At 39.2% G+C, this 13,339-nt stretch overlaps 1 protein-coding gene across 9 annotated transcripts in view; it reads left to right on the forward strand.

Moving 5' to 3' along the window:
• The window catches only part of LOC126184082 (zonadhesin-like), a 127,497-nt gene that overhangs the window by 46,982 nt on the left and 67,176 nt on the right, over positions 1–13,339 (forward strand). For 8 of the 9 annotated variants that reach the window (XM_049926503.1, XM_049926441.1, XM_049926450.1 and 5 more), the window contains exon 7: positions 1,908–2,009. The exons of the other annotated variant lie outside the window; for it this stretch is intronic. In XM_049926503.1, coding sequence (XP_049782460.1) covers positions 1,908–2,009 — 102 coding nt within the window. The remainder of the gene's footprint in view (positions 1–1,907; positions 2,010–13,339) is intronic. 9 annotated transcript variants of the gene reach the window in all.

The raw sequence follows: 13,339 nt of genomic DNA on the forward strand, positions 1-13,339 counted from the left end.
AGCAGTCAGCATTATTCGGTGACGGGGACGAAGATGTGGAGAACAAATGGAAAAAATTCAAGGGCATCGTTCAAATGCTCTAGACAAGTATGCTCCGAGTAAGGTTTTAAGGGATGGGAAAGATCCACCATGGTTTAATAGCCATATTAGAAAAGTGCTACGTAAACAAAGAGCACTTAATCTCAGATTCAAGAAGAGAAAAAACCTAGCTGACAAACAGAAGCTGAACATAGTGAAAAGAAGCATAAGGAGAGCAATGAGAGAAGCGCTCAATGATTTTGAAAATAAGCTGTTGTCAACTGACCTCAGTAAAAACCCTAAGAGATTTTGGTCATATGTAAAATCAGTAAGTGGGTCAAAATCATCCATTCGCTCTCTCAGCCACCACACCATCACCGAAATGAAAGATAACAGAGAGAAGGCCGAAAAACTGAATTCGGTGTTCTGAAGTTGTTTCACCATGGAAGATTGTAATACAGTCTCTCCTTTCAATCAGCGTACGGACATTGAAACGACAGATATTGAGATAGCCAATCACAGAATTGAAAAGCAACTAAAATTGCTTAGTAGTGAAAAGATGTCAGGACCAGATGAATTATGACATTTTTGTAAAATGAACATCTCTTCTATAAAAAATCAACATGGATTCCGCAAATGGAGATACTGTGAAGCCCAGCTCGCCCTGTTCCTCCATGAGATGCACAGCACAGTGGACAACGGCACTCAGGTTGCTGCCGTGTTCCTCGATTTCAGTAAGGCATTTCACACTGTCCCGCATTACTCTTTAATGAAAAAATTATGTACTTACGGAGCATCGCAGCAGACTTGCGATTGGATTCAATCCCTTCTTGCAGATAGAACTCAACACGTCACTCTTAATGGAACAAAATTGACAGATGTAAAGGTGATATCCGGAGTACCACAGGGAAGTGTGACAGGACCGTTGCTGTTTACAATACATATAAATGATCTAGTAGAAAGTGTCGGATGCTCTTTAAGTCTATTCGCAGATGATGTAGTTGTCTGTACCAAAGTAGCAATGCCAGAAGATAGTAAGAATTTGCAGAGTGACCTGGAGAGAATTGATGATTGGTGCAAGGCCAAGACAGAATACACAGCATGACCAAAATTATCAGAGTGGACGAATAAAAGGACTAACAGCAATGTTTTAAGTTCGTATTATGACAAAGCGTAGTTTGACAGTATTTCTAAAACACACACACACTACTAGCCAACACCACACTAATTCAAGAGGAAAAGTGACATTGTCAGCATTTACATCTTATTTAATTGCAAGAAACTAAAAGAACAAAATCAAAATCACTGGATTTCTCGGAAGGAAGAGGAAAGTGTTGCTACTGTCAGAATATACCAGGACTGGAATGCACTAATTTAATGTTATTAATATTTTCAAAATATTAATTCACTGCTTATGCATTCCGTATATAGTTAAGGTTTTTAGTACCTGGATTCATAAGTAGTCTTCTGATCATTAGAAATAATAAAAAAAACTGCAGGTTTGTTATTTTTCTGTTTAGCCCATTAGGTGTACCATATAAACATTACACCCATTGTGTGGAACATGGTAACTCATAGGAGGATCCTTTTGAATGGTGAATGTTCTCCTCCTCCATTATAGGAACAAGGCCGGAATTGCACTTTCCAACAATGGAATACTAATTCATTGCATTGCATTCTTCCTGCAATAAGACCATGCTTAAAAAAGTGTTATTCTTTTCAAGTTGACTTTGTGGTTGAATGCTTATTTGTTGCAGCTGTGCAGTTTTTCCGATAACAGTTGCATTGCAATTTACAGACTTAAAGATAACATGTAAGATACTGTGTTCTCTTTGTGCGTAACACAACAGTATTAGTCAGTACCGGTATTTTTTCTTTCCATTTTTCAGCCATACCCTGTGAATCAGTTGAAAATTCTCTGGATGGAAAAACAAGCCAAAGAAAAACAAATAAAAGGAAAAGCAAGTTGGAAGAAGAAAATGAAGGAATGGGTATTCATCCTTTTATCAAATGTGTTTTATTGCAGTGTTGTTGTAAAACTATTACTGCTAAGTGGTTTTGTTAGAACTTAACGTTCTAGTGTGTTGTGTGATGCGGTTGAGTGCTTATTGGTATATGAGAAGGTTTGGAAACATCACAATGTGTTGAGAAAGCTTGTGCTATCTCAGTAGCTTTGGCATTTCACATTTCTCCTTCTAAGAAAGGATGTGATTTATGAAATGCTGCTGAAGAAGTGTTTTATTATGGTTATAATATATCAATGAAAATAATCAATTTTTGAAAATATAGTGTAATTGGATGGATAAAAAATCTACTCACCAACTGGTACCAGAAGAATGCACATATAAAGGTCAGGTCGTTCGAGCCAGTGGGTCCTTGTCAATGGTTGAATGGGGAGGAAGACGAGTGAACGGAAAGGACTGGTGAACTCTAGGAATTGGGGAAAGTTGCCCAGAATCTTGGATCTGTGGGGATTTATGGAACAGGATGAGAAATTAATAAATAAAATAAAATTTATATGAATCATATGCAGCCAAGAAGCTGCTGAGAATATGTTAGCATATCAGACAACGTACCATAGAAATTTGCTTAATTTTCTTCCAGAGCTCTCTGACAATAAGAATGAGAAAATTCTTAATTTAGACTTGAAAGTAAGAGGATTACTGCTAATATAGTTTGTTTCTTGTGGTAGCTTACTGAACATGGATGCAGCACAATATTATTCACCATGATGCACAAGAGTCAAGGAGCAAGATATTTTTTCCCTGGAAAACCAGGCATTCTCAGGGAATTTAGACTTTCCAGTAAAATTCGGGGAAATTTTAGAGAAATTCATCCTAGCATTATACTTTAATTTTATACAGCTTCATAAATCACAAATATGAAATGCTTAGTGTTTTAAAGTGTGTTAATTATATGAATATTATTCTTTATAAATTATTGATGTTTAAAAACAGCAGTTGAATTACTGCCTATTCATTGGTATGTCTCAGCTGTGAAGAAAGAAAATTCATTGTAATTTGAGATTTCCCACCCTGTAATTTATCAGGAACTGCTTTTGTCATGATTAACCTGGAATCCTCAAGGGTATTATTATTATTTCCCCCCAAAGTAAACTAATATCCATGTCAGAATATAATTTGTAGCATATATTGTTCTAATTGTAAATATAGCAGCATTCAGTGTTGGGACAAGATCTTGAAAACTGGCTTCTGTGACAGCTTACCACCTATCCGAGCACCTTGAAATTTAAATTTTGCTGACTCACTCACCATATGTCCATTCTGTGTAGTCAAAATGTCAGATTTAGCTAAATTGTGTGTCACAAACTGTAAAAAGCTTAGTCTTACTGTGATTTGGCAATAATGCATTTCCTAGAAGCCATAAACTTCTCTCTTGGACTACAATATTTGATACATTGCCAATATTAGACTCAACATCATTCACCACCAAGGTAGTGTCCTCAGCCAACAGAAATTTTTGTATCACCTGTCTTATTAGAAGGAATTTCATATATAAGAAACTGTAGTGGCCCCAGTGTTGACCCCCTGGGGCAACTCCTTTTAACTGTGCTCCAGTCAGATGCCATTTCAGAGCCCTTTTCATTACTGTGGATAATGAATTATAGCTGTCTGTTTTTAAAGTATTAGAGGAACCATTGTTGAGCTACTTCCATAAATTTTAACTTCTACAGTAATATTTCATGCTCAATACAAACCCCTTACTCAGTTTAAAAAAGATGCCCAGAGTTTGAAACCTTTTGTTCAATCTTTCCAGTGCCTCAGAAAGCAAACAGAATATAGCATTTTCAGTTGCTAAATCACTTCTAGAAGTAAAGTGTGTGTTTGACAACAAATTATGTGAACTGAAATTAAACTTACATATATAGTCTATTCAACAACTTTTGCAAACACTGATGGCATAGAAGTGGTTCTAAAATTGTCTTCATTACCCCTCTCTCCTTTTTTTATGGAAGGTTTCACCACTGAGAACTTAAATCACTCAGGGAACTTACCATTCCTAACGGAGAAATTGCAAGTGTGGTTAAGTGCAGCACAGTGCTTTAATATGCTGCTAGATACCCCACCATATCCATGAGAATTTCTAGTCTTCAGTGATTTAATTATTGACTCAATCTCCACCTTGTTTGTACCAGGGAAGCATATAGCAGTCCTGGAAATCCATATTCTGAGAGAGTTAAATGATTCTCTGTAGAAACCTAGCTTTTATTTAATTCACCTATTGTATTCAAAGAGCGATTGTTAAATAATACGCATATCAGTATTTGTAGTAAAACCCCATTTTTACATTTGCACACTTTACGTTTTCCCACTTTTTACGTTTGTTTTTGTGGGTCCCGACAGAACTCTTATTCTCTCAAGGTGCTTTCCCATAATTAACAATTGCAGGTTACAACTTTTCCCGCATTGTAAGTTTTCTTTGATGTTATTACAACCTTTAACATTGTTTTTCATACTGATTTTTGCAAAAAGTGCTTCATTTTCGTGCTCAGAGCCAGCCTTGGAAACGAAGCAGAAAACGCAGACTATACAAAAAGTTACTGATCATGTGATGTAGTGCTAGTGCAGTAAGCAAGATTTTCTTGTTGGTATGTTGGGACACAGCCACCTATGTTATAGGTTCACAGTGTTTCGAAGGGTGAGAAAGTATGAGGAGTCACTGCCTTAATGATCACATTCTGATGATAGTAACTCTAGTGGCAAACTTCCCTGTGCTCATTTTGTAGTATTACAACAACTTTAATTTAAAACTTCCTGGCAGATTAAAACTGTGTGCCCGACCGAGACTCGAACTCGGGACCTTTGCCTTTCGCGGGCAAGTGCTCTACCATCTGAGCTACCGAAGCACGACTCACGCCCGGTACTCCCAGCCTTACTTCTGCCAGTACCTCGTCTCCTACCTTCCAAACTTTACAGAAGCTCTTCTGCGAACCTTGCAGAACTAGCACTCCTGAAAGAAAGGAGTGAAAATATCATTCTGGAAACATCCCCCAGGCTGTGGCTAAGCCATGTCTCCGCGATATCCTTTCTTTCAGGAGTGCTAGTTCTGCAAGGTTCGCAGAAGAGCTTCTGTAAAGTTTGGAAGGTAGGAGACGAGGTACTGGCAGAAGTAAAGCTGGGAGTACTGGGCGTGAGTCGTGCTTCGGTAGCTCAGATGGTAGAGCACTTGCCCGCGAAAGGCAAAGGTCCCGAGTTCGAGTCTCGGTCGGGCACACAGTTTTAATCTGCCAGTAAGTTTCATATCAGCGCACACTCCGCTGCAGAGTGAAAATCTCATTCTGGGAACTTTAATTTAATTTCTTAGTCATATATAAAAATAAGCACTGCTTTTGAAGATGGCCAGCTCTATAATGGGCTTTCACAAAGCATAGTTACTTCTACTTAAAATACATTAATCCGTACTAGGCGCTTAGTCTTAGTTTGGTATAATCCGCTGTCAGACACAAACATTCTTCCTCCAAGACACTCCGTAATATAATGATGACAAGGACATCCTCGAACCGAGAGACCTCTTTGTTGGCAACAAGCTGTAGATTTTGTGCTTATTGTCCTGTTTACAAAGACTTTTAACTTAGTGTTTCAACCAGTATTGTGTTAAAAGTTTTATTTTCCTTAATTTTATAACAATTATCGATAATAAATCTCACATTAGAACTTGAATATCTTTCTAATGTGGTTTTTAAGAAAGACTTCTGCTTCCAATTTTATTTACACCATTGGTCATGATCAAAACTGAGAGGGAAACCCGCACACATTTTTGTGTGTCAGCACTTGACCACTGCCTTTGTGATTGATGCTTTGCATACTGTTGGGAGACAAGTAGAGGTGAAACTCCATGTGCCGGACCGAGACTCAAACTCAGGACCTTTGCCTTTTGCGGGCAAGTACTCTACCATCCAAGCTACCCAAGCACGACTCACGACACATCCTCACAGCTTTACTTCCGCCAGTACCTCGTCTCCTACCATCCAAACTTCACAGAAGCTCCCCAGCAAACTTCCAGAACTAGCACTCCTAGAAGAAAGGACATTGCGGAGACATGGCTTTGCCACAGCCTAGGGGATGTTTCCAGAATGAAATGTTCTCTCTGCAGCAGAGTGTGCACTGATTTGAAATTTTGTGGCAGATTAAAACTGTGTGCCAGACAGAGATTTGAACTCTGGGACCTTTCCCTTTCACGAGCAAGTGCTCTACTCATCTGGAAACAAGTAGGGGTAATTACTCGTAGAAAAAACCAAAAGCAAGTAATTGCCCCAAATGAAAACAAAAACTGACCTGTCTGTTTGGTGTCACATTGAAAAAATTTAATTCCCACATATTCGTGGGAACGCCTTTAAAATTCTAAAACAGTCATACAAAGAAATATGCATAGCTTACAGTATTCTAGACAGTTTGTGTACACTGTGCACAGCTGCTTTGCGTGTGTACAATGTGATTTTGTAAAGGTCTCTATGGCATCTCCTCTTCATAGTTCTATATACAGCTATTATTTTTGCCTACAGCTGTTTGTGCTTCACCGTTGAAAGCAGTCAAAAGCGCTACCAGGTGTCAGGGATTTCCTTCAGTTGACCTGCCCTGTGGAAGTGTTTCAGTAGTGAAGAATTAATGTATTAAAACTTCAGGCATGATGCAGCATTTTCTTTCCCCATCCCCTCCTCATCCGATGCATTTCAGTGTTTATGACATCATATATCTTTATGTTTAACATTTGTAGACAGATTCTTCAATATTGCTAATCTCCTTGGGACATTTATCAGGCAGTATTAATAGAGGTGGTGTTTTTGTAAGCATGAAATTGTTAGAGAGATGCGTATCAAGTATCATGAGCTGATGCTGCAATAGGAGCATTATGCATCATGGGGAGTTTACAGTTAATATTCCAAGAGGATGCGACCAGTAAACATGAAATTATCACCAAAGTAAAAGCAGAGACATTAGAGCAAGTATAGAGGATTATTTTATTGGCAGAAATTCTTCCTGCACTCACTCCTTCCAAGGGGAACAGGGAGGTTTTAAATGAGTGATACACAAAGTAAATACCACTACACACACTAATGTGACTTATTAAGATGTAAATGTAGATTTTAACATAATGTCTCGGTACAAAGATCAGACTGACTGACTGGCAGCTGGCTACACTATTGCCAGTGTTCAGTTATGAAGCCCTAATGGCTGCAGGCGAAAACAATAGAGCTCTGGCAACACTGAGATATTTGTTGTAGTTTATGCAGATTAATTCAGCTAAATGACAAGTAACAACTATTAATGGACAAAATAAACTTTTGCTTTATTCGCACAACACATACTAATACATTACACTACGCAAATATATTATGTTGCCCATCAACAAACACGGAACATGTATATTCCACAAAGTCTAAGCACTCTGCACTTCATATCTCGTGCACCACTATGCACGCTGGAAAATGTTTGTTCACATATCCCCAACAATGTTGCCACAGAGATATTTACAAAATTGCATAGTGTAACAGGTTGCAGTAGGCGAGTGGAGCTGCTGCACCCAGCCTACTGTGACTGTCAGGACTCTTTTTCCAATGACTCGACTATAGCCAGCCTGCCAAGTTGCATGCATTGATTACTCTGCTGTGTAACATTCTGCAAGCATCTGCAAAACCCTGTCTTTTATCCTCTTTCATTATTTGTTTTACTTTGCAGAGGCCAGGTTGAAAGTAGTTTCAATTAATGTTCAAGCTTCAGTGTAAATTACTTGTCGTGATCAGGCCTAGTGAGCCGTGTGCATCATTGTGTCTGCCCACTGCTCTTCTCTTTCGTCCCTCTTCTGTACCACAGTGTTTTGTGTCTTTCAATAGGTCTTGTGCCAATAATTTCAGCATTTAACACTGGCCACAGGCTTCGACATACCCAGTGTAGAAGTTATATTTTCTTACATCCATAAGGTTAGGAAAATTATACATGGTGTAGAGGTCAACACTACCATGGATTTTCCACTTTCTGCATCAATGAATCCATAGATTTTATAAACAACTTTTCTTCCAAACATGAACAGTCTTGTTTTATGAGACCCATTTAGCACATCCATAAAGAAGTGTTAGATTAATGTTTTATTGATGCCTAATTTAATTTCTGTTGTCAAGACTTCTCATCTTGAAGAAAGCTGTAGGCTGTTGCAGCGACGATTGATTTCCGGTCTAAATTTCACCTGTAGTTCGACATGGCTGGAAGGTTCCTGTCCGAATATAGCACCCTGTTATTTGACTTCAGAATGTAGGCACATGATTTACTTCCAATGTGTAAGTGTGGTAGTGTTTCCTGGGGCCCATTTTGGCATCTATATAGACTCAAATATTGTCTTTCTCTTGCTGATCTGAAGCACTAGTTTACTTGCAGCTGATTCCATGCACTTGTGCAAATGTGTGCTTTTACTACAGAAAGGATAAAAGCTCAGAAACTAGTATAAAAAGTTTTCAGTTTCATGTTTCTGTGCACCAGATATCAGTCAGCTATAGGTGACTGGTAGCCTCTATCGTGCTGCATAAATTTCTATAGGATTAGAAGGTGAGTTATCGATGTTTTGTCGATGTGATTTTGTCCCAGCAGCGCTCCTTATAGCAGAAGTTAAAACAACAATCAATATTTAAGACCAGTATAAATTCAATGTCATTTACGTGGTGCGCTGAAAAGAAATGCCTCCAAATTTTTTACATGAAAACTCATAAAGATTTTTAAATGAGAGAAACATTATTAAGAGTCTACATCTTTATTGTGCGTGTCTACAAATTTATTTCTCAACATGTCACCCTGGAGACACACATTTCTCCCAACAAGAGACCAGTTTGTTGATACCCATCACTAGAATTTTTGTCTTCGTTGATGGAACCACAACTTCATCTCTCCTTACACTGCTCCATCACTATCAAAATGAAGTCCTGGAAAGTTTTCTCTGAGTTTTGGAAATATATCAAAATCAGTGGGGCCAATTTGGGATTGTATGAAGAAGGATCAATGACAGAAGTGCCAGATTGTTGCAGATGTCATAGTGCTCACGTGTGGTCTTGCATTGTCATGTTGAAGGGGAAGGTCCTCAATGTGTGAACAAACACTTCGAATTTGAAACTTGATTACAGCACGGTGTTTCTCTCAGGTTCTGAAGATATGTAAGACACGAAGGGTAAAGATGTAGAATATTAATAATGTATGTTTTGCTAAAAAAGAAAGGGAAAAAATCTTTTGGGTTTTTCTTATAAATTTGGAGGCATTACTTTTCAGCTTTCCCTTATAGTTCTGCAGCTGTGGCTTTGTCTGTTGATATAGAGGGGTGAAGCTTAGCTGAGCAGACACTTTCAACACCACTGGTAACTAGCTCTGCTGAGAGTCTTCTTTTTCTGAACAATTCCACTCTCACTAGTCTACAAAACTCGTTGAGAGAAGACAGAAAGGTGTCCAAGCAGAACTGGACGCCCATGCACAGGGACCACTATTCAATGCATTGTAGGCTTTCTACGTTTGAGAAGTAGCCTCGTTGATCACAAAAGATACTAACTCCAGAATTTGGAAATGATTACCACTTTACAATAAACACTCTGTTGCAGAGGGCCCACTTCATTCACACGAAAAAGTTGCCAGCCAACACTTTGATTTCGTCAGGTCCAGTCAATGCTATGAAATTAAATAGGCCTTTTGACCCAGGAGTGTAATGGAGGCATTTTCACTGGCCATCTCCTGCTGCCATTTATAGGAAGGTGCTACTTGCTGAGTGGACTTGTACAAGTTCCTCTGCAATAATCGTCTGAGAGAAATCACATGACCGTGAGCCTCTCTCTTATGCCCAGATCGCTATCTAATGGGGCGTCCAGTGTGGAGAAAACCTCTCTCCCTGGGATACACAATAGCTACAGAAATGAGCAAACTGGTGTGGTCAGGAAATATGATACTATTTCTCTTTTCTACAAGAAACTTTCAAAATCACCATATGGATTAGAAAACTGAAGTTGTCAGGTACTGTACATGGACAGATTCCTGGTTTTCGTTAACTGAAGTCATCTTCTACATTTCCCATTAATTACCCTATTTCAATAAGTGGAGAGAACACAGATTGTATCTTATACTTCTTGAGAATCCTATGTTTATCTCGGTGGAAATAATCTTGCATAGGGTAGGTAAACTAGACTCTGCTTCATCTTGCTCTTCTCTGTCGTATAGCAGAGTGGCTGGTTTAATGACTTTCTGAATCTGTGTGATTTTCAATCCATTTCTGCAGATGACTGAGCATAGATGCTGTGTTTCTGATGTCAAACTGTCTTTGTGTGACAAGGTATCTGCCCTGCGGACAAGTGTCTTTAGAACTCAATTCTTCCGCGTCGGTGCCGACAATTGTTAGCTTGTAGGTATAAATTAGTGTGTTGGTTTGCTATACAAACTGTAGCCAACATATTCATCTGCTCTCCTTTTGACCAGTACATGAGAAACAGCAGTCGACGATCCTTTCCGAGTTCCGTGGATTGTACAAGTTAAGTGTTTCATAAATTCAGGGAGCCTCTCGCTTCCATGAGGCCAGCTCACGTTCATATTCTTGAAGAAGAATGTGGATTTGTATCTAGCTGTCTCTAATGTTTTATCCTTGATTTTGTCCATTAACAGATTGACAACCAATGGAGAAAGGGCCATTCCTTCTGTCTCCACGTTTTATGTGCCCCTATACAGAAAACATGTTGCAGTCAGTACGTGGCTAAACAGGTCCATCTAAGCATCACCAAATTTCTCTATCGGTCCCAGTGAGTCTTTCAGTGGTAACTTGATAAACAGGGAAACCACATCAGAACTTACAGTTATATCGGATTCCGTGACATGCAGTTGCTTGAAACATCGCAAGAAATCCTCAGAGTTGCAGATATAGTGAATACACAATGGGCCCAGCAGTTTTTTCAAATATTTAGCTGCTGGATACAATGATGCACCAATTTTACTGACAATTGGCTGAAGTGGTATAACCCCTTTGTGCACTTTCGGGAGACTCAGCAGTCTAGTTGGATCTAGCACTCTGGATCATAATTGTTTAATCACTTTATCTGACATGTCTGTTGCCTTCAAGAGATCTGTGGCTTTCTTGTCCACTCTGTCTTTAGGTTCACATTCCAAAAAGCTGGATGCTTAGTCCTCCACAAGTTGATGAATTTTCTCATCATAATCAATCTGTTTTTCCATTGACAAAACCACAGTGCTGTTCTCTAAATGTAGCTTCTTGAGGGCCACTCTTGTCTCCGGAAATGCTCAGTTTTTGAAGTTTTGTCTTTCTTATTGCCTTTCAGGTCTTCCAGCAGATTGTGTCTGCAACACATGGTAGAAGTGTGTTGGGTATTTGCTCCAATGTACTGATGAAACGTGAAATAGGCACATTCCAAGGCATAGGTGTGAAGTTGAGAACCCTGCTGAGTACTTTCAAGGTGGTGTCATCAAACAGCTTGCCACTTAAGTTAATCACAGTGAGAGTATCCTACATCTGCTGTGCTTTCTTACATATACAGTCAGACTTTGCAGACTGGCACACTTAGGCATTCTTCCTGATTCACTCTGATAGGGATGAAGAGGCACTGTCAACCCAGTCCCAATCTTTGTGTTAGGGAGGCTGCCATGTACAGGTTAAGGTATAAAAGCACCCTGGCCCCAAAATCTAGTTTGTGGCGCATGTCTTGAATCCTTTCCCTAATAAGTGCCATGCTTGCTGGATGTCTTACTTTGTTTGCTGCTCTGGAGATGTCATTTTTGATTGGGGTGAAAACTGGTACTCTGTCTCCATCCAGCATGAAGCTGAGGGAACTCAGCTTTCTCCATTTCTGCTGTCGAAGCTTGTCCAACTTCTTGATATTTTGGAACTTCTTCTCCTCTGCTTCACATAGTCTCTTGATGTAATTCTTTAGGCTTCCCTGGTGATCTGTTGACATCCATGCACAATGTTTTGACAATGTGATTCATTGTCATCACCAGGGGGTATGGGGAGGCAGTAGGAATATTGGACTGATTCCAGCCAACTAGCTTCCTCAGGTAGCACCTGATGCAGACGAGTCATGTTGAAATATTCTACAAGGTCAGTACTGATACCCAGCAGAACATTCAACAGCTTAAGATGTCAACAGATGACCGGCAATGGATTACATCTGCTAGGAGTGTTCTTACTTATTTATAAAATTACATAAGTAAACATCTCATGAAACTGAAAAAGGTGACACTGGTACACTCTGGTTGATTTGATAGTCTGTGGCAGATGCTGTCGAGATCATTTTCACATTAAAAGAACAGAAACAATGCACTGACTAGAACCTTGGAACTTGTTGCTGCATTGATTCACATTTGCTACAAATTTTGAGGCTTCACAGAAGTATTTCAATAAAGAAGCGCCAGTTTTGGTATCACGCTGATATAGAATTAGTGTTCTTGGTAGGTATTACAATTGATTCTTCATAAACATACATTTATTGCTGTCAAAGAATATTATTATTAAGTCTGACTATATTTTAGAAAGAGACCAACTTTTACATGAAGAACAGATATTTGCTGAATGAGAAAATATGTATTCAGGATGAATATTTTCTTACAACATTTTGGTGCTCCAACATTTAAAATGTCAAGAATACGGAACAAAAGAGAAGTGCACAGATTGTCAAATGCATTAGGGGAAGGAACATCTTAAATATGCATTCAATGCCATGTGCTTCGAGTTAATCCATGCAAAAATAGACATTCTAGTATCCTTTAGTGTTATTTGTACTGTTCTCAATTCCCTCCTCCCTCTCCCCCCCCCCCTTTCTCGTCTGCCAACCCCATCCACCCATCCACCCTGGCCCCCGCTACTCATATAGGTGTTTATTATGATGATAAGAAGAATGTATGGGGCACCAGCAGCTATTATGGGATGTGTGTAGAAGAAATGATGCAGTGTACAGTGACACATAATAATAATTTATCCTCATAAATTTTAGACCCCTGTCACCATCAAGAACCCTGATGAGATGGGTAGCTCCAGTGTCTCAGTGATAAGGATAGTTATAATGTAGGTGCAAACACAGTGAAAGAATATCTGTGGAAACGCCATACTAACCCTTGAATTCTGAAGAGCAGTCCATTCAGTAGTTGCTGGGGCTGGACCTGTAACATTAGCAAACATCACCTTGCCTTGCTGGTACTGTGTGGGGCTGAAAGCAAGGGGAAACTACAGCTGTTTTTCTGAGTTCGTGCAATTCTACTGTATGGCTTAATGATGGCCCTACTTGAACCTCTGCATGTGGACTATTCAGATAAAGAAACTGGCAATCTTCAAATTGGTA

Source organism: Schistocerca cancellata, chromosome 1, assembly GCF_023864275.1.
Source record: "Schistocerca cancellata isolate TAMUIC-IGC-003103 chromosome 1, iqSchCanc2.1, whole genome shotgun sequence".
Lineage (NCBI taxonomy): Eukaryota > Metazoa > Arthropoda > Insecta > Orthoptera > Acrididae > Schistocerca > Schistocerca cancellata.